At 42.8% G+C, this 22895-nt stretch overlaps 1 protein-coding gene across 18 annotated transcripts in view; it reads right to left on the bottom strand.

The window, feature by feature from the left end:
- PTPRF (protein tyrosine phosphatase receptor type F) overlaps positions 1–22895 on the bottom strand; it is a 401799-nt gene that overhangs the window by 245099 nt on the left and 133805 nt on the right. For all 18 annotated transcript variants that reach the window (XM_064147770.1, XM_064147753.1, XM_064147762.1 and 15 more), the window contains exon 3: positions 11743–11904. In XM_064147770.1, the coding sequence (XP_064003840.1) occupies positions 11743–11827 (85 nt within the window). In that variant the 5' untranslated portion in view covers positions 11828–11904. The remainder of the gene's footprint in view (positions 1–11742; positions 11905–22895) is intronic.

Raw genomic sequence — 22895 nt, forward strand, 5'->3', positions numbered from 1 at the left:
GATATCTAACACATAGGGAGAGGAAAAAACCAAACCCACCCAGAACAATTTGCAGAGCTGAATTAACTGTATGGCTTCAGAAGATGACCAGCACATTGCAACAGGTAGGCAAAAGACCTTTAGTGAGTGCACAGCAAACCTATGAAGGTTCACAAGCAAACTACAAGTAGAGGATGTTTTGTTAACAGCAGTCTCCTCTGTATTCTCCCTTCTGAGGAGAACTTTGAAGTCAAAGAAGGGCACAGAAGAGGATTAAGGGTCTGGAAATACTTTAACAAAAAGTTACAAAGTCACCAAGTCAGATGTAAAAGAATGATTGTCACTTGAGAGGAGGATGAAAAAGAAGAGGATAAAAATATCAAAGTATCAGTCAACTCCGAGAAGACAGACTGGGAGTCTGTACCTTCCTGGTTCATAAATGAAGACAAAGAAACATTCAACTTAAGAACTAACACTGTCACTTGAAAAACCTGTAAGAAGGAACACTTATGCTTGTATAGGACATTCCAGAAATTCCTCTGGAAATTCAGTTCAGTGCTCAAGAATCCTTCATGGCAGCAAGTATTGCTCAGTGCCTGACCTGTACTTCCCAGCTGCAGCTGGGGCACATTATTTCTTCTTCTAGCACTGGACCATTAGGCCTTCCATTCTGGCAGTGGGATGCTCAAGATGAGAAGTCATTTCATGAGAAGCTTTATCAATGTGAGCAGAGCAGAAAGACTGCCTAATGTGTCTTCAAGATGTTACTCCTCATTTCTGCATATCACTGGGATGTTTATCCCTTTCAAAACAGCATGGCATTGTTGACTCCTGTATAGTTTCTGATCCATTACTACTGCAAGACCTTTTCTGTATACCAGCTGCCTAGGCAGTTGTCTCTCATTCTGTATTTATGTAGCTGATTACTCCTATTTTCAAACATCTATCCACATTTCTCCTTATTGACTTGCATCCTTTCACACAGTTTCTCCAATTTGTAAAGATCATTTTGAATTCTAATGGTGTCCTCCAACATGCTTGCAACTCTTCCCAGCTTGTTGTTGCCTGCAAATTTAATAAGCATGTTCTCTATTCTATCAGAGAGATCATTACTGCAAATGCTGAATGCCACGAAACTGCCAAATACCCACCCTATGAGCAGATGTTTCACAGGAAAAAGTCTCAGGAGGGAGCAGTGAAAGCTTTACTAAAGATAAATGACATCTATTGCTTCTCCATTCACAAAGCCTGTTATCCTGTCATTAAAGGGAATTAGATTGATCTGACCTTGACAAATCTATGTTGGCCATTACTCCTTTATCCATGTAGATAAAACAATATTTAGAGTTGCTGCAATTAATAATGCCTTACAGAAGCTATAATAAAATCCAACTTCTCACAACAATTTCTAATTTCACATAGAAAATGTGAGCTAATTTGGGTGGGATAAGAAAAGGCAACAGTATGAGATCTTTGGTCATCAAATGCTAGATACTTCAGGGAGGTGTAAAAACACTGTTAGAGGCATAACATTGGGGCAATTTTAGGACAAGTGGACCTTGAGTCTGAGACAGTCCAGTAATCATAGAATGGTTTGGACTGGAAGCAGTGAGCTTTGTGGGCCTCCTCTAGACTTGCTCCATCAGGTCTATGTCCTTGTTAAGTTGAAGGCTTCAGAGCTGGATGCAGAACTCCAGGTGAGGTCTCACCAGAGGAGAGTAAAGTGGCAGAAATATCTCTCTCGGTCTGCTGGCCACATTTTTTTGATTACAACACAAAATTATTATAACACAAAATAATTAACAGCCTTTTCTGCAGTTTACATAAACATGGAAAGCACCATGTGGTATACTGCATATCACTCCTTGTAGGTTAAATGAAGTTTCTTAAACTCCTCCCAAAAAACCCAGGAAACTGTTCTTGCACAACACACTGCAGATTAAAGGCAATGCCAGAAAATTCTAGCTAAATTTGCCTGAGGAAAAAAAAAACAAACCTTTATTCTCAATAGAACACTGTGTGTATAACTGAAAAGATGTTGAGCAGTGCATAGATGCTGACTGAACAATACCTATTCCCAAGGATAATAATACATATTCCCAAGGATTTTGTCTTAATGTGCAAAACAAACCCCACCAAACCCAAAATCATATTCAGCTCTTCTGCTCCTAAAATAAAGGCACTCAACTGAAGCCATATGAAAAGAGGCACATCTTTGCATTTGAGAAAACAAACTCACTTAGGCAGTTAAATAAGTTTAATGTTTCATACACTTACTAAGACAGAATCATGGTTCAACAAGCATCGTCAAGCAAGACAAGTCCAAACTCTTGTGGCCTACAGTACAACCACAAAGCAATTTTAACAAAGAAAATGCTCTATTTGCACAAACGCCTCAAGAAAAAGACAAATGCACTAGAACATAAACTCTATAGTGTTGATGTGAATTAATTCTCTCTGCCCATGTTACAGGTTATGCACTGTAGGAGCTGGAGAACTACCTCTGCTGTGCACCTCTGGGTCTTCAAAAGCCAAGAGGACAGCAGCTCTGGCTACCTTCAGAGAATGAATGTATGGGCAATTTAGTTACAAGCTCAGACAGCATCCTTTACTCACATACACTTAATGATTTAGCATTAAATCCCTTTTATATTATTCAGCAGCTTATTCTTCTATGGGTCACTCCCATATATCAAGTTCCATTTTGTTTTGACTGCTGCAGCACATCTGTAGTCACGTCAAATGTTTTCACAGACATTTTAGACTCGAGACTTATGAACAACTTCAGTTTGTTTTACAGGGTACAAAAGTATTTTTTCACTGTCTTTGTTTTTAAGAGCAAAAAAGGACAATTTTTACAGAAAGATCAAAAAAAAAATAAGCATCTAACTCATAAAACACAGTCGTCCCCTCCAACTTGCACTTTGGCTGAAGATCAAGCAGGACACATTTCAACCATGAAACAAACTCATAAAAAGCTGAAAACAACAGGTTATGACTAAAGAACTTTGTGTAACCCCTGATAAAGTCTATGTAATGGAGCATAAAAAAGTACATTGGAAGCCTATATACAGCATGTATAAATGACAAGTCAATAGTCAGGACCGTTACCTGTTACAATAAACAGGAACAAAGGGAGCCTTTCCAGTTCTTGGACTATTCTCATTGTCCTCCCAAGAGACACTAAACTCCTTGTAGTCAGCACAGCAAGCATGAAAACATTGTGTCAGGACAAGGCATCTGAATCCTCTACACAAGAGCATGGAACTATTTTCTCTGCTTTCCTCTTCATATTTTACCAATTCTCCTCTTCTGGCATACCTCGTTTTTACTAATTGCAAATGAACTAATTACAAATCAGACACAGTGGAGAAATGAGAGAAGTTCACTTCTCTAAGGGTTGTCTTGCATTCTGAAATTACTGAAAGGGTGAGGGGAGTTTAATGATAAACAGGATTAAAATGCATCGTCATCTTCATCGTATTTTAACTGGGTTGGGCTTTTCACCACTCACCATTCAGTTCTTTCAAAGATTTTTCCCTACTGTAAGTTAAAACACCACACAGAATATACTTGTAGCCTTCTCACTTCCAAGCTGTGAGCTTTTTCAAAAACAAAGATTGAAATCCTTTCTGAAACCAATACATGGCAACTCTCACATTGACCTCAAAAGAGAACTTCAATTTAAAACTGGAAAACCAAGAAGTGCCATCAGTGCCTCACATACAGCCCCACAAAGAAAGCAAGAGCTCAGTGACAGGCTCATGCCTTCCATCAGCACAAGCCACCAACTGGGCTTGACATGTCATAGATGAAAATGAAGAGGCACTGTTGTGCTAATGCAAGGACTCAAAGCGGTTACTACAAATGGAGATTTTCCTGGGCAAAAGACCTACACAAGTAAACCTGCTGCATATTCCCTGACCTCCTTAAAAATCCCTTATTCCAAACAATATTTAACATAAGCAACACAACAGCAACTGTACTAATAGTTGAAATTAATTTGGCTAGAAATAAATCCAAAGTAAACACTAAATGTTCTGCACTCATAAGTAGAGAGGCTCAAGAGTTTATCTTCTCCCTGTGTGGCAATTAAATTGCAAGGGCTCTTATCACTCATCTTTGAGGTGAACAAAGTCATCACACTTAGATTTCATAGCACAAAAAAGGCAAGAAAAGCATCAATGGCAAGCAATAATTCCCTGAGTGAAACCTTCCTTCAAATTTGCCATATTAACCAATGCCAATAGATGACTGATTGTGGTCCTTGGTATGAAACCATGGCTACTTCCAGAGAACCCAGTGTTGGCTCAGGTAGAATAGCCACACATGGCAGAGGCAAACCAAGTCCAAATCCCTTCTAGACATGCTGACTTCATCCAGACCATGATCTCAGAATTGTCACCCTTGGTGCCTGTTGGAAAGTGGTGGCTTTTCCATTTTCTTTCAGTTTTGAACAGGTTCTACCTACGTACTTATTCTCACAAGGGGCTAAATACAGCATTGAATTAAAAGTACACCACTGCTTTTCAGTTACTGATACACACAGAGAGACATCTTAACAGAGAAAATGCATCCATGAACAGATGCCTTTTTTTTTTTCTTATAAAACCAAATATGTTCACCATCAGATGAGATTGACTAACATTTTGAGCAAACAAATTTAATATTCTTGGTTGTTCACAAAAATGAGTTTGATCAACTTATATTACAGTATCATTCTGAAGCACCAATATAAGGAAGAGATAACCAAAGCAACAACAACAAAAATCATCCCTATTATCCCTATTCTCACTTCATTGCTTTTTACAACTGCTCAGCTAAACCACTGTAAGCTACTCACTTTCCCCACCCCCCTATCTGAAGTCAGTACTACTAGCAGCAAGCACCAGCACAACAAACCATATATTTTATCAGTTTCCTGGCACTGCTTACCACCTACAAAGATGTTACCATCACTACTACTGGGTATTTTAAATATCTTCTCAAAATACTCAAAGCAGCCTCTCAGAATAGTCACAATTTATTTATGTCTGGCAATAAACACAACTAACTTGCAACTGGATTTTTAAGATAAAAGGTAAGCTTCACAAAGATTGGCAGTTGGCTACTAACAGCAAGGGAAGATTACCTCTACATAATTATTCAGATGACTGGACGAGCTGGGATCCAGCGAAATGCATTTTCATGTATTTAAGGGCAGATATTCATGAGCACAAACCCAAGTCACACTAATGAAACAGGAGTTTGCATCCTGGGAATCAGAGGCCAAGTCACACTAATGAAACAGGAGTTTGCATCCTGGGAATCAGAGGCCAAGTCACACTAATGAAACAGGAGTCTGCATCCTGGGATTCAGAGGCCCAGAAAGAGATTCAAATGTTATTGTGCAAGACTGTATTCCCAGTTTAATGCTACCAGTAAAAGCTAACATGCTGTAGTACTGTGGCAAGATGTGGCCACTGCTCTTCATGGCCTTGGTCTCTTGACTTTAAAAAGTGAACTGAGAAGTTTGGAAAATCAGTGAAGAACTATAAAAATTATATCTGATAGAAAACTCAAATTCATCCATTTTTCTACAACACAAAGGACAAACTTTAAAGCTTGTTGAACTCTATGCTCTTAACTTCTCAGGGAAGACTGTATGAAAGCACAAAAGTTTCCAGCTTAGCTGACAGAGGTTACAACATCCAGTGTTTGAACCCAAAACCCACATAAATTAAGCTTGCAAATAAATGTAGATTTGTAGAAGTAATGTTTACTTTCCACTTTTACAGATCACATGGGAGATGGGTAAATTCCCTACTATTTAATCTTCAAATTGTGATTTGATAGCCTCCTAAAAGCTGAGTGCAAGCTCATCCACAACTGTAAGAAGTAGATGCAGAAATTACAAACTGAAATTACACACCCTGCACTAAACAGGATCTTTTGCCTTAAAATCTATGAATCTACACTGAAGAATTTCGAACAGCAGCTTTACTGTTGCTACAAGGATGATTAGGGGACTGGAACACTGCCATTTGAGGACAGGTGGAGGGACCTGGGGCATTTTAGTCTGAAGAGAAGATTGAGAGGGCATTTAATAAATGTTTATAAATTTCTGAGGGCTGGGAGTCAGGCGTGAGGGGACAGGCTCTGCTCACCTGCTTCCTGGGACAGGACAAACAGCAATGGATATAAGCTGCAGCACAGGAGGTTCAACTTCTTTACTTTATGGGTTGCAGAGCACTGGAACAATCTCCCCACATAGGTTGTGGAGTCTCCTTCTCTGGAGACTTTCAAGGCCTGTTTGGATGCATTCATGTGTGACCTGAGCTAGATTGTATGGTCCTGCTCTGGTAGGCGGTTTGGACTCAATGATCTCCTTTGGTAGCTTCCAACCCCTAACATCCTGTGATCATGAAGCCAATATGCACACTCTTTCTTAAAGAACACATATTAAATGTATCACCCCTCAACATTTGCTACTGTGCCATAGACACTTAAACACAGGAACTCGCTTATGAAGGCAAAAGAGCAACTCTGGATATGCAGCAGACTATGCAGCAAGTGAGGCTGTTTAGCCCTGCAGAGCAGTAGTAAGAGCCATGAAGCCACAGTGTAAAGGCAAAAGTCAGAGGCTGTGCTGTGGTCTTCATGCAAAGCACTGGCCCCAGGATGTTCCTTAAGACTGTCAACATGCTCAGAGAAGCCTGAGAACTAAACTCAAAGTGAGTTGATTTGACGCTGATGAGTGCCACCTCCCAGGGCTCAGGAGCCACCACTCACTGAAGGCTCGACGACAACACCGGGAAAGGACCACTGCATTTATGCCGTCCTTACATTCTCTGTAGGTCCTTTGACTGACCATTGCTGGATAAGTGATCTGGGGCTAGGAGGACCTCTGACCTAGCAGCTGATGTTGATTGATGTATGATGTTGGCTTTAACAACAAATAAAAAAGACAAATGACAATGCCATGACCTGTTGTAGGTAGCTACCCAAACAAACTCACATGACTCCTGCAAGTACTGAAGCCAAAAGAAGCATGGCTATAAATGCAGAAAAAAAGCTGTTGTCTGTGCTACACATAGCATTTGCTTTCCTAGCACCTTCCTTGCCTTGATATCTACAACATGCAGTTACAAGTAGGCAGCATTTAGGTATTTTGCAGAGAAGTGTGCAACCCATCAATATCTAAATGTATATATGAGTAAGAACACCAAAAATAAAGCTGCACAAAGACTATGGTTAATACTTCAGCCTGTCCCTTAATGATGCAACCCCAGTGCCTCAGGTATAGGGGTTTTCCTAAACAGTACTGTACATGTATTTTTCCCCTGATGGAATTTGTCAAGCTAGTCAAGGTAAAATTGCAGAAAATTAGTATTTACCTGCACTGCAATATCTGGATCCGATCATACCAATTACACATAATCACTACATGCAGTGTTTGGGGACAGGCAGGCAAACAAGAAATCAGAAGCAGAAGCAGATGCAAGGCAGCAGTGGAGAAGCCTCAGGTCCACCTTTTGGGATGAGACCCTGCTGCCCAGCTCTGCAAAGCGTCTGCTTTCTAGACTTGCACAACACCAAGTCTGTCTCACAGGGTGGTTCAGAGCAGCTGTATTTGGAGCTGAGCTGTTGTTGAGGCATCACCCAGGCTACAAAGGAAAGAAGGCAGAGCTGAATTAGGGAGTCAACACCTGCCACGCTGCTCCTGGGTTTCAGGAACACAAAACAATAACATCAGACAGCAGAGCTGGGTCACAAAGAGAACTAAGCACTGAAACCAGTGCTGCTGTGCTCTTCTGTCCAAAACCTCTGCATGACACTTCAGGTGCAGTGCAAAAAATCCCTGGTGAAATAGAGCTCACCAGGAGCCACGTATCTAGAAAGACTATCAGTACTTAGCCTTCACAAGTATCAGCATCTCACCTTCCTATTTTCTTCTTTAACATCTCCTCAAGACAAGTAGCATCAACGAAAAAAAATCACAAAAACCTGTACAACATGCATATCTTTCAGATACAAAACAACTCTCTCTCAAAAGGGGAAGGTAGCCTTCACACACTTCATACTTAGGGTCCTTGCTCACCAGAGATGGTGAGAGCCCAGGACTGGCCCTCACCAGCCCCAGATCACTCCTGCAAGCTTCTACAAGCCCCTCAAATAAAAGCCACCTTTGCTCTGTCTTTAGAAATCAAAAGGTACGAATTGTTTACCACGTATTTCTTCATGTGCAGTTGGTCTAATACCATCTTAGTTCTTTCCTTCAAGGTCACTTTTGGGATGCTTTTCCTTCTTAAGCCCTTGAAAATTCTATCCAAGACAAACCATGATATATCTTGGTTAGAAAGGGCTTTGGATGGGTCACCTACTTGTTTGTTTTGGCTAATGGAAGCTGCACCCAGCACTTCAAAAATAGTCTATTTTTTTAAAAAACAAGCCAGTAAATGCTTCTGATGACAGTATTGATTTTCCCCCTGTTTTCTCTGCATTTTGTTTTGAGAAGGGATTTTTTTTTTCTTAATTTGAGTAAATGACATATTTCCAAAAGCTGAAAACCAGCATCTTTTAGCTGACAATTGAACTGAACATTAAATGAAATCTGCAAAGCCATTTTCCCATGCACAATCAAAAGCTGACAGAGAAGCACGGAGCGCATAAAAAAAAACCCACACAAGCAAGCTGAGGGAGAAAGTGTAGAACAGCCATCCTGAATCAGCTCCGTGCTGCTCTAATGGAATTAGGGTCACCCTGACAGAAACACAGTCAGATCACAGAGAAAATTTAATAATTTCTCACTGCAGTCTCTAAAAGCCGGGGAGGATTTGAAAGCACTTTCTGCCAAATTAGCTCTTCTGTATTCATCATTCACGCACACATGCCCCTTCCCATGCACCTCTCCCAGCATCCCATCAAAGCGGCCAGGAAACCATGTGCCCATCCCACTGGAGGGAGGGATCCGGTGAGCCCTTCTTTTTATGACAAACTGCCACATGCTTAACCTTTGGTTAAACTCTTCAGGTCCTCAGTGCTGACATTATTCACAGCTTCTGTGAACTCAATTCCGTGAGAGGCATGGGGTGCACACCCGGCGCTAATTCCACTAGGCGATGCACATTTGATCAGTTTTATCTCAGGCACTAACATCTAGCTATCTGCCAGCTGCCTGTCAGCGAGCTACAGCACCCATGTGAAATGTGGAGCTGCTGTTGTTGAAGTGTAGGTGGGAAGGGTAGAAAAATCCTGGTTTGTGGATGCTCCCCGAGTACCTGGGCATGAGCCATGGGGCAGCCTTCTGCCAGAGATGCAGCAAAGCCCAGCCCCAGAGATGCAGCACAGCCCAGCCCCAGCCCTCCTTCCCTATCCTCAATACTATGAAAAGCAATTTGGGAGAACTGACCCTGGTAATTTCAGGTACAACCCTGCTCCCATTTATCACCTTGCTTTTAATTGGAGAAATGTAAAAATGCTTTGCAAATATGGAGCTTGTCCATCCCTCCATTGCCTGCAAGCAGAGCTGTAATGGGGAAGAGTGAAATCTCAGGAACAGCCATGTTACATCAGGAATCCATATAAATAAAAGGTCTTTGGAGACAATGGGATGTTTATGTGACTGAAAGACTGAAGAGAGAAGACACGGAGTGCACTTTTCGCTGCTTACCTCTCAAGCTTTTACAGTGAGCTCCAGCACACTTACATTACCCAATCTTCCCCTTGCTTTCCACTGCTGTCCTGTGCCCATTGCCAAGTGGCATGTTCACTACCATATCCTGCCTGTCTGCATTGCTAATGGCAGGACTTGAAATATACAGGGTTTGGGGATGACTTTTTCACCCCTGCAGAGATGCAGAGCCTGCCCTATCGCAGAGCTGCCTGCCACTGAGAGTCTGTGGCAAGATTCAGTAGGATAAGGAAATAAAAAGAACTGCTAGTTGCTAAAATACACAGAGCAACACCTTCCATCTTAGGAAACCCTCAATTAATTCCCAGTGGCTGTGGTAGTTAAAAGGTCACTGTCCTCCAGATCTGCTTTCCAGATTAGGAAAAAGTAATTCAGAGTCAGTCTGCACCAGCGAAAAAGGCATATGTACAGATAGCTTGCTTCTCAGCACAGAAGTGTTCCACATCTGAGACACCAATATTTGGACCTAGGCCTGTGAAACAGAGCCAATTTTATTAAATTAAAACTTGTGGAAGCACTCCACAAAATTAGCAAACCATGTCTACTGCAGATTGTCCTCAGGCCAAGAAATGTCCTAAGACATTTCAAATTCCACCATCTTCTGCATACCTGATGGAATGATGCTTCTCTCCTTTGAAGGGACCAGGATAATGAACCTTGGGGAATTTTTATACATCTCAGAACATTAAACATACTTCTCTGTGCCAGACTCCAATATGGGCTCCAACGTGTAGTCGTGAAGTGATCTGAGTAAGTATGTTCCAGCAGCACCAGCAGCCAGGGAAGAAAGCTGAGGAAGAGAACAGCTGCTGCCCCTGGTTTAACTGGGCAGCTCAGACTTTTCCAGACTACACATTCACTTGCTGCCTGTGCAAATCATCCTTAGTGACAACAAAAACAGTGAATTTTTATCTTTCTCCACATATTCTCTTCACTTTTTTTCTCAGCTTCTCTAAATTTCCTCCTTTCCATTCAGTTAAGACATTTAGGATACCCAGTCTGTTTTCTCCATTCAGCCAGGCTCCTACCAACATGTATCAAGATATCCTTCAACTTTCACAAAATGACATCTTAATTATAAGCTTGGTGACTAAAGCTGTAGTGAGGAGCAGATGGCAGCTCAGGAGGTGCATCACGGTCACCTCTCTGCACCAACTCAAGCATCCCATGAGCCCTGGGTACTTTTAAAGGCAGGAAGCATTCACAACTGCCACAGTCTGCAACGAATGTGCTAACATTTGGACACTGAAAATTTGGTTACTGGAAAAACTAAGCAAACAACAACAAAAGAGAGAGGCTGCACAGATACTTGGAGAAAGTCTAGCAAATTACATGAGTTACAAAAGGCAAGGCTACAGAAAGAACCCACAAGATTTCCTGCACTCTGAATAACTAATTTGATGGAAAAATCCTACTTCAAAGAATTTTCATTAGTCCACTATCACCCAAGATTCTTTCTTTTGTCTGTCCACAACAGTGTTTTATGTGAAGCTTTCTCCTTAGCCTAGATGGGACTAATCAAAGCCAGTCACAGCAGCGCTGTAAGAATATAAGGCCATTCAGGCATGGACAGCTTAAAGTACAACCACAGGGAAACATTCAATTCCAATTCCACTGAAATACAGGTATAGGAGAGCTATAGCAGAAGGTAAAACCTCACACCCTTTCCAAACAGCTCTGCCACTTGCTGACTCAGAAGAGATGTCTCAGTACCACAGAAATTACAAGAGCTGATAAAAGGAAAATAAAGTAATAGGGATTACTCTGACCCCAATACTTCTCTCTTCCTCCGCACCCAATTTTCTTTACTCATCTGTACATATTAGAAATTAAATTGTCAAGTTCTAATCTTGCAGCTACTAAAGAAACTCTTCCTGTGCTTGAATAATTTTTTTTCAGTCTTTTTAAGTTTGATTTGTAACCCGTCACATACACACTGTTTATCTGCATAGTGTGCATCAGAAAGTCAGGGATTTGGTGAGGGTTATCCCTTAGTCCTCAGTGTTTCCAGTACAAACCAAGAAGGCTTAGTATTACCTGAAAGAAATTTTGCAAGATATTTGACCTTTTCAAAACTGAATGCTACTTACTGTCCGCTCCTGCTGAAGGCAGCATCAAGCAGCAGAGGATGGCTGCTGGCACAGTGAGTACTGGGATGCAGAAGTTAGGCACCATATTCCAAAGTGGAGCAAGTCCCCTTCAGTCTGAGCCAAGTGGTCAGTACATCCAGTGCTATGATCACAGACTTACTCCTGCAAACCAAGAGAGAAAGAAAAGAAAAATGATCAAATATGACACAGAAATTAAATGCCAAAATACCAAAGTACAATGTAAAGGCACAATTAGTTCATTTTAAAGTGAAATTTAACCATCTTTCTTGCTTGAGCGGTAGAGCTTCCACTTTGATGTCCACAAATCCAATAAGCTGTTTTCAACAGTCATGAGGCACAAATCTCCAAGTTTATCTTGGTGTCCAGTCTCTGTTATAACCTACTAATGTATCCTTTAATTGTTCTCATTCACCACAAACAGATCTAAGTTGCATCTTGCAATACAAGAAATAGTCTTAAGCTCATGTAACTCTTCCTCATTCACCTGCCCATGAGAATCATGCTCAATTGCGCATGTAGGGTCATCTGCAGTCAACTACAGGTTAAGCATAGCTTGGCCCAGCCAAGTCTCAGTGGGTCCAAGTGAGAGAAACAGAAGCTGAACTGAATCAGCTGCCAGTTCACAAGACTACTTGTCCTGGAGTCCTGTACCCCTAAATTCCTCTCCTGCCCGGACTTCGGGGGGAAAGGGGAAAAGCCGCCTGGTTTCCCCCCCCCTCGCCTGCCCTGCAGCCGAGAAGGGGGCGGGGACTGCCCCGTGAGTTCCCGCGCTGGAGCCAGGCTGGGATTGGCCGTGCGCTTTCGCGCCTAAAGTGTGGTAACTCTGCCCTTTGTCTAGCGAAGGGTATAAATATTGGGGGTCTTCCCGCCTTTGGGGTTCCCGTTTTGGATTTTGCCTGTGCCTGGACGAGTTCGCTCACTCTCCTGTGCCTGGACTGCAGAGAGACCACAGGACTTGCCTTGGTGTTAGGCACACCTTTGTCTGCCTAACGACCCTTAACGACCCTTAACGACTCCTGTAGCCGCTGGAGGAGGAAGACCGACTGCACGAGCCAGCCTGAGTGAGTTATTTGGCTTAGCTTAATTTAGTAAGAAACCGCTATTAATTAATAGCTAAAGCCTTTTCCAAAAACTGACTTCCAAATATATATATATATAGTCAGATTATTAATGGTATCCTCGTAGAATTCTCAAGCAACTGAACCTGTTTATCAAACGAAATTAATCTTTGTATATATAGTTGTGGGGGCGGGTTTTGTAAAAATAAAAAATATCTATTTTTGATAAATTTTCTTCTCGGCCACGTATTTCTGCCCTCCGCAACATTATGGCGCAGTGTATGCAGGGTAGTTCAATCATAGAATTTCTACAAGAAAAGGGATGCCTAATCACAGGGCTTGATTTAATTTGGGCTCAGAAAAATTGTAAAAATCCGGAGAAAATCCTGGAGAAATTAGCTGAGCGCTCAGACCCTGTGATTTCTGAGTCTCCAACGGAGCATTTCTCTGTTGTTCTGGGGTCAGTCGTGACCCAGACTCTGGCCGAATTTGAAAATTATGAAAAAAGAATTCAGGCCTTGGAAAAGGATTTATTAGCCGAAAAAGCTAAATGCCAAAGTATTTGGGAAAGCATGCTGGCGCAGACAAAGAGCCTGACCGCGGCACTGACTGCCCGGATGAAAGAAAGGCTTGTAACGCCTGCAGACACCACCTCTTCGGTCTCCGTGTCTGAATTTGAATGGAGTGATTCGCGGGAATCGGGGAGAAAGGCAGAGAATGCCCCGAGGGGCTCTTCGGGGGAGAGGAGTTCCCCGAAACCAGGCACAAAAGACTCTGCCAGAGACTCAGAGAATTCCTCTGCACATGCCTCTGCGCGGCAGAAAGCCTCAAAGCCACGCAGAAAGCGCAGGTCCCGACCGGACTCTCCCGTAGCTAGCGGAGAAGAGAGCTCCGGTGAGGAGGGCGCCGCGGTGCAGAGGCACGTTTTGCCTGTAATAAGAATTGAGTCCGTGAAGGGCAGAAAAGGCGGTGCAGGGACCACCGTGATCAAAAAACAGTTCACAGACGCACAGCTCAGTGACTTACAAGTCAAATATGCGAGAGATCCTGAGGACTCAGTCGCTGACTATGTGTATCGAGTGTCCCGAGCCGGTGGGGACCGGGTCCTTCTAGACTCGCAGGAAGCTGCTGGAGACTGGGGGGACGATGTGTTCCTGACACGTGAACCCGAGGGGACACACAGCCTCACCGCTCGGATAGCCTACTGGGCAAGCAGTGTCCGTCCAGCCTACCGGGGGGAGCCGACGGAACTAAAGGTCACCAGCTCCTCTGAGCTCATCACTGCTCTCCGCAGACTTGCCTGTGTCCAGGCTATCTATGATAAGGGACATTATGATTGCCCATTTTATGCCCCTGTGGACCCGGAGAGACTGCACCCTATTATGAAGGGTTTGCCAGCAACTCTGCAAATCCAACTAATGAAGAATGTTGAGAAAATTCAACGTGTGCTTGGAGAAAATGCAGAGAACGATGGTGCTAAAGAGCACGTAATGACTTGGGCTGAACTGTTAACCGACTTGAATGCCCACGGGCTGCAGTTTGGGTTTGGGTCTCCTGAAGGAAAAGGGGCTGGGGAGAGACAGCCTCGTGCTTCTCCCCCAGAAAATCCCAGGACTCTGCACAGGCAGGTCCGGCCAGTGCAGGACTGCCCCCCCAGGGGGACCGGTCCTTCAGGCTTCTCCCCGAGGGGAAGGGGCAGAGACCAACAGAGTGACTGGAGACCCAGAGAAAAGAACAGTTGGTATAGACAAGCCCTGACTTTAGGGGTACCAAAGACTGTTTTAAGGCAGCTGGCAGACTGGCAGCTGAAGGATCTAGTGCGGTGCCTTCAGAAATCGGCTGCAAAATCCAGAGGCAGCCGTGAGAAACCCAGGGCCAGCGACAGCGGCTCGCCCAGCGGTGGCTCCGGGAGCGGCACGCCCAGACGCGGCAGCCCCCCCGCTGGGAACTGCAGCTCGTCCCCAGACAGAAAGGTTAACCCTTTCTCGTCTCCCACACGGGAGGCTAAACACTGAATTACTGTAATAGTGGCTCGGCAGCTTTTAATGGTCAGCAGTCACGGGGAGAGCTACAGAAGCCCCCAGAATAAAGACCTGCTGCCTAGGTGAGCCACGTGGTCACTGACCACCTGCCCTAGTACAAAAGGCCAACCTATAGGGGTAGTGCCAATGGCATGGGGTAAACCCAGAGGCTTATATGCCTGGGAAGCCCTAGATGCAAATGGAAAAGGCCACCGGATCAGTGCACGGTGGATCGTCCCCAATTATTAATTGTCAAGCCTGGCCTTTATAGGCCGAGGCAGATTTTGTCTCCTTACAGGTTAAGGTCGAGGCAGAGGACCAGTTCCTGACCACCTGACCAGCACCTGGGAAAAGGAGAACCAGCTACACGAGAGACGGAGTCATATCACCGGGGTGGCCAGTGGATGATGGCATCCGGACCCACGGACTGTGACCTCCAGCCATGGACTCAGAGCATCTAAGGCTCTGCCATGAACTTGGTTGCTCTACCAGGAACAGAGCAATCTTCAAATTGACTGTGTAGCTTTATTTAATACTGTTTGGGCTATTGTTAAGCCTTGTTAAGTATTGTTAAATATTGTTGGGGCGATTAATGTATTGTTAATGTTGGAAAAGGCTAAGCCATATATATATATTAATAGGTTCCTAAATTGAAGGGGGATCACCTCTCACTCAAGTTCTAGACAAAGATGCTCATTACCACCGGGGTGGGATGTCCTGGAGTCCTGTACCCCTAAATTCCTCTCCTGCCCGGACTTCGGGGGGAAAGGGGAAAAGCCGCCTGGTTTCCCCCCCCCTCGCCTGCCCTGCAGCCGAGAAGGGGGCGGGGACTGCCCCGTGAGTTCCCGCGCTGGAGCCAGGCTGGGATTGGCCGTGCGCTTTCGCGCCTAAAGTGTGGTAACTCTGCCCTTTGTCTAGCGAAGGGTATAAATATTGGGGGTCTTCCCGCCTTTGGGGTTCCCGTTTTGGATTTTGCCTGTGCCTGGACGAGTTCGCTCACTCTCCTGTGCCTGGACTGCAGAGAGACCACAGGACTTGCCTTGGTGTTAGGCACACCTTTGTCTGCCTAACGACCCTTAACGACCCTTAACGACTCCTGTAGCCGCTGGAGGAGGAAGACCGACTGCACGAGCCAGCCTGAGTGAGTTATTTGGCTTAGCTTAATTTAGTAAGAAACCGCTATTAATTAATAGCTAAAGCCTTTTCCAAAAACTGACTTCCAAATATATATATATATAGTCAGATTATTAATGGTATCCTCGTAGAATTCTCAAGCAACTGAACCTGTTTATCAAACGAAATTAATCTTTGTATATATAGTTGTGGGGGCGGGTTTTGTAAAAATAAAAAATATCTATTTTTGATAAATTTTCTTCTCGGCCACGTATTTCTGCCCTCCGCAACACTACTAGAGCCACATGTAGAGGGTTATTAAGAAAAGTGTCTATAAAGAAAAGCTTTACCCAAAGCAAGCACTGAAGCTTCAGCCTCACAAAAAGGGAGGAATGTCTAGAGGATTGAAGTCTCTATATTCCTTCTCCAAAGCAAAGCAAATTATCTTGCAAATTGGCTTAACCTGGGTATCTGCTTGGATTTAGAGATACAGAAAACTCCTTGAAAGCCAACCAAAAAAGGCAAGTCTTTAAAAATAATGCAATTTCTGTATAGCTGCTGCCTTCACCTTTTCAAGAGAACATACTCATTTTACTTTCACCTCCAAGTCCAAGATTTGCTTGTTAAGAGAGATTTTAAAGCCCCATTACTTCGAAGTGACAATGCTCAATAGGGACAGGGCTTCACTCTTTCAATGCTAGGCATCTCGATGTGAGCTCAAGAGTCATTCAAAAACTGATAAGGTTCCCTTACACTGTAAGCTGTAAGTTACTGAAAGCTAGAAACACAGCATTAATAATGACAAAATTTCATGCTGGCAGATGCCAGCCTAAGAGGACCCCATGAGTATCCTTGAAGTGAAGTGTCTGCAAGTGCACAGGCTGTACATGACACGACCCACCACTCTTACTCATGCTTGGCAGGCGTTTCAAAAGCAAGTTCAGGATTGATCTAGCAAAAGGTATTTTTGCATTTTGCTGGGGTTTGGGAAAGGAGTGTATTTTTGTGGAGGGGTCTGTTGCGGGTTTGGGGCTTTTTTTTGAGAACTACTGGGCTTTTGATGGAAGTTAGTATCCCATGCTATGAACATGTTTACCTCTGACAATGACAGTGCTGAGGAAACTCCAAGAGAAATTTCAAGAGAATCTACCTAGGCAAATATTTACATCACATTGTACCAACAAACAGCAGATCATGATTCTTCTCCATTCTGTTACTGTATTTGCACAGTAAATCTTTTCACACATTACAATATCACACAACACAGAGAAATCTTTATTTATGCAATGTCTTCTCCAGCCAAGACATCTGAAAGTACTTTACAAAATAACCTAGTTCTAACCCAGACACATAGAGAATACTAATCATCTCATCTTGCTTTTATTATCTCAGTAAGGAAGCATAAATCTAACTAAGTTCAGCAGCAAGATTTTAAATGCTGTGAGAGGCTCTTCCTATCCGCCACACACTTAGTTCTCTTTGCTGCTCTCTGACCTCCATATCCTCGTTTTTCCCTTGCCAAAGAGTTACTAAAAGCACCATTAATATGTCTTACACCACAGAGACAGATACAGGTAGTTGTATCTTCATAGTTGCATGAGCTCTGTTCCAGTGGGAAACTCCATTCAATCCCCAAGCACTTTGCCCAGTGTTAATCAGCTCTCCAGATATGGCCCACAGAGGAAGTAAGAAGTCCCAGGACTGAGCGAACATTGTCTGTACATTCTAAGTGTAGAGTGATAATTTGAGCAGCCCAGGTAAGTGAACCTGCTGAAGCACACTTTAAGCAGCATCATGTCTGGCTCAACAGCAGCCCGAATCTTACAAAGCTGCTCTTCTTGGAGGGTCCTGGAGGGGGAAACCACCATCAAAGGTTGAAATTACTGTGTCACAACTAATGATGTATGTCAAATTCTCTCATATTAGGACAGAACAGTTTTACAGGTGGTACTGAAAACATCTTAGGTATGTATCAGACCAGACTGGGGATGAATAGCTTTCAGAGAGCTTTTCGTCTTTCATTCACTTCCATTAACAATAAAAGTGTCTGATCTAATGGTGTATCTTGAGTGCAGATTGCTCAGAAGTCATGTGAATGGCACCTCTGCAGCCCTCATTCAGGAGTAACTCTCAGGAACACAAAACCTTCAGCTAAAGAATAGGTCTGCCTCTTGGTTTCGCTCTTCTTTCAGCAAATGTGATCAAGCTTCTCTTCAGTTTCAAGCTTGACAGATTTATAACTCTCCTCTCAAGCCCATGAGATACACACAATGTGTGCCGTGCAAAACTGATGAATTGTCACAGTTATTCCACCAGATGCTTTATAGACTGCATCTTTTTGCAACTGTTTAGTGTTCTACAATAATTTACCATCTGGTAGAAAAAAAAAATATTTTCTTTTTTGTTGTCTGTCCCTCTAAAGTTAACAGAGCACCTTTGGCCCTTAAGGGAATTAAACTTCACCTGTTTCTCTTTCCTTAGTTGCTCTGCCTATGGAAAAGTTGTCTGCATTCAATATTTAAAATCCTTTAAATTGGAATGGTTTACAATTTTATAAATCTCAGTAGCTTTCATTCATTTTTGAAACTGAAAATATTAAAAAAGCCCCTCCCAGAAGTTCAGCTATCCCATTTTTGGAAGCGAGGTGCCTTCCCCCAACAAGACAACCCAACACTCAAAGTGGGGTGACAAGGTATTAGCTGATAGTCAATTTACCTTTTGAAGGCCATTGTTACTCTGATGGTTTTGAATAGCCATTTTAAACCAATGCTAAGGGCTTCCCTTCCTGAGACCAAAAAAAGCAGCCTAAGAGATAAAGCAGCTACAAACACAAATATAGTGTTGCTAGACTTTGGGGAGAAGCTAAACAGAGTCAGTATTGCTTTGGTAAAATCAAGTCCAATAGCAACAAATCAAATAATGTTCTTTACACTTTGAGAGTTTTGCCAACAATATCATGCCTCTTTGGGCTCTCTTCCTTGCATCTCAAATCCTGGGCCCCAGATAATCTCAAGTCCCTTCATCTGAAGGCCTTCTTTAGTTTCACAGCTTTGGCTAGCATCTCATAACCAATATTATGTTCTGGAGCCAAGACACTGTAGAAGGTTTTTTGAAAATACATGGATATTCTTATTGCTACTTCTGCATCTGGTCCTGGCAACATTATAAATTCTCAACCATGTAACCCAAAAGGAGGTTGAATCTAAGCATTCCAGATGGCTTTGTAAAAACAGCTTTTGGAGTCTCTGCTCCAAACTCAGTGTTAGAACTACCAAGTGCTAGCTTGGCAGAAAACTAGAATGTAGATAAGCACAACAACCACAACCACAAAAAAAGGCAAACTTCATTTAAATATAGCTGATTTTGCCGTGGGGCAGGTGGACAGAAGAGAGGCAGTCTTGAGAAATTTTTTGAAACCTATATGGCTTCATTCTTTCAGACAAGCAGTAAAAGCTGGACTCATTTAAAACAGAGCCAAGAATACCAACGGCTCATATGGTACTAGAAGTTCTGGCAATGAGCATGTCCCACAGGAGACAGCAATGAGATTAGAAAAAGCAGTCAACTTTAAAGAGTCAAGAGGAACTTCAAACCAGCAACGAATGGCTCATGTCCTCCATGAACTCTTCTGGAAGCTAAACGCAGCTGAAGCAAGTGTTGTGTGGGTCACTAACCATGAGCAGCATGAAGAAAAGCATCCCCAGCATAAGCCTGCCAATTCCAAACCAGGGATGAAAATACTGCACAAAAATCGCTTCTTAAGTTTAAGCTACTTTGCATCACAAAGTATCTTAGAGGTCAGCACAAAAATGTTCCCTCTAGGAAGCCCTGTACATCCACAGAACTGCCAGGTTCAGTTGTGTGAGTGTTGATGCTGCATTCACTGTGAAACAGCTAAGAGACTCTCTAGAAACTTACAGGGCAGGAAAATAAACCCAGCACATAAGCTGTGTCCTTATATGACCTGGAAACATAATAGTATATTTTCATAAAGGAACCTGAAACAATTGTGCTTGCTTTTCAAGATAGAGACTTCTTAAACGTTCTCAACATCAGCCCAAGGATACCAACTAAACACAGCCAAGAGAATAGTAAATAAGGGGCTAAACTACATCAGCTCATCCCAACTCTACCAAGTGAAGCACATAATGAAACCAAAATTTCCTTCTGGACACTCACCCACAACTTTGTATTTTACACAAATACCCTGAAGGGGAACCAGTGGTCCAGAGGGACCTCAATAATTCGGCAAGTTGCACAATGGTAGTAATCAGGAGCTGACCAAACAAGGAGGGGGCACATGCCACACAGAGCAACAAAGCAGTAATTTATCCTATTAAAAATGGGAACAATAACTGACTGCAGCAATTGCTTCACTGTATATAGCACCTCATCTCTGCTCTGAAGGGGAGGAAAACCATGACACACCATATGATTCAAGATCATCACACTGCACACATTAAAAGTTGTAGACGGACAGTTACACACAAGTTAATGACTTTTGAATGTTTCACTTCGCTACATCAGTATTCCTTTAGCATACATTTCTCTTTGCTTTTCTGCAAGAAATACAATATAAAGAGGCTTGGGGAGTACAGCAATATGGCCAAAAAATTCAAAATGAGCCTCATTTCACTCCAAACTCCCACATGCGGGGAATGTATTAGAGAGATTCAGTGGGGAGATATATGAAGATGGCAACACTTGCACAGATTTAGGAAGGAATTTCACATGAACTTGCAACACAGTAAAAAGCTGAAAAGCTAGAGCGATTGCTACATGAGCAAAGGTACCACTTTCAGCACTCAGGTGTGAGCAGGCCTGCAGCACCAGTATGAAGATTCTCAAACCATCTGGAGAGAAGGACTGAGGACCAAAGCAACTCGAGGACTAGGAAAGATAAAAATCTCTGTCAAGTTGCAAGCGTTAGCCCTACTAAGCAAGATGGGTATTTGATAACCATCTGTAAGTATACGAAAGATGCAAACACCAAGGAAGGACTGGAGGAGTATAATTAACTATGGGCATGTAACTATGAGTAATAGAATGAGACAGAGCAAAATAAAGCGTATGTTGAATATTCTCAGTAAATGCTCTCCCAATAACAAAAAAAAACCAAAAAAAAACCCACAAACCACAAACCAGAAGTGAGAACAGACCCCAGTAGGAAAATGCTTCATCGCCTGTTTGGATAGAAATAAAAAACTGGATGGGAAAAAATTAAACAAATCTAGGGGGAAAAAAAAACCCAACCATAAACAGAGACAGACTGGGATGGGCAAATACAAGGGGAGGAGGAAAAAAAAAAAAACCAGAAGTACTTCAGGAAGATTCTGCTTTTTTGGCAAAGCATTAAAAAAAAATCTGTGAAGATTTTAGGAACAAGCTGACCCGTCTACAGATCTTCAGGATCCTGAACAAACAATTGCAACTTGACCGAGGGAGAGAAGCTTTTGAGCAGAACGCAGGCTTGGTTACTCCTGTCAGCCTTATTGGCTACATTTACTTCTGAAGATACTAATTTGAGAAAGTGTCATTGCCTGTAGACAATTCTAGCAAAAAAGGAGACTTTTCTCCACTGGAACAAGAGGTGTGAAGGGCCCCATTAAATAACTATGGTGATAAGTCAAAAGATGCACTTAAAATATAGACCAGCCTTGAGTCTCGCAAGCCCAACCATCACTCACAGTGAGCACTAAATACAGATCACTGTAGATCATCCTTCCCAAGTGTACAGGCTCTTAATGCCCACTGTAAAGTCTCCTTAAAAGTAAACTATTACATATTGCCCTTTCAACAGACATCTTTTACATTTACAGAACAGGCCCAGCAGTGCAACCAGGACACAAGGATTAAAGATTCAGGGCAGCAGAAAATCCTTTAAAAATTAAAAAGGCTTTTACCTATTCCTTAGCTATCAGCAAACTTTGCTTACATGGAGAAAAAGTGTTTGTTAGTTAGCCACTTCAAAAAAATCAAGTATTCCTGATCTTTTCCTACAAACTACTACACACAGAGCAATATATTCTTAATATAAATGACCATGCCACTACTGGCTTGCGTTCAACACAATGGAAAATGGTGTAAAGATTAAAATTACAGAATCACAGAATGTCAGGGGCTGGAATGGACCTCAAAAGATCATCCAGTCCAAACCCTCTGCCACAGCAGGATCACCTATACCAGATGACACGGGAACATGTCCAGGTAGGTTTTCAGTATCTCCAGAGAGGGAGACTCCACACCCCTTTGGGCAGCCTGTTCCAGTGTTCTGTCACCCTCACAGTGAAAAAAAATCCTCATTGTGTTTAAATGAAACTTCCTATGCCTCAGCTTCCACTCATTGCTCCTTGTCCTGTCATTGGGCATCACTGAGCAGAGCCTGGCTCCAGCCTCCTGGCACTCACCCTGCACATATTTAAAAACACTACTGTGGTCACCTCTCAGTCTCCTCCAAGCTAAAGAGCCCCAGCTTCCTCAGTCTCTCCTCACAAGATACCGTAGTCCTTTCCTCTAAACTCCAACTCCTTGGCATCAAGTAGAACAGAAATTTTTACACTAAAGAGAGGGAGACCTGAGAAGTACAGACCTCCTGGGCCTGCTGCTTACAAAACACTGCAGCTAACTGCTGCTTACTGTACAGCTGTGGCATCTTATTCTTGCATCTGGCTTCAATAATGCCAAACACACTGGTTCTGCATCTCTCAGACTGAGCAGGCAAAGCAGAGCAGATATGAGATCCACTGAGCACCAAAACTAGTTTTAACTGAAACAGCAAGAATGCAAATGATCAGTCAGATGAGGGATAATCTGTCCTTCCTTCTTTCTTTTTAGGGATCTGCACAGTGTTTGCTGGCTTGAGATCAAGCTAAATCCTACATCAATCCTAATTCAAACCTAAATCAGTTTCTTCTTCATAAGAATCCCTCTGCTCTATCCA

This window comes from Pogoniulus pusillus, chromosome 8, assembly GCF_015220805.1.
Source record: "Pogoniulus pusillus isolate bPogPus1 chromosome 8, bPogPus1.pri, whole genome shotgun sequence".
In the NCBI taxonomy this organism is placed as follows: Eukaryota; Metazoa; Chordata; class Aves; order Piciformes; family Lybiidae; genus Pogoniulus; species Pogoniulus pusillus.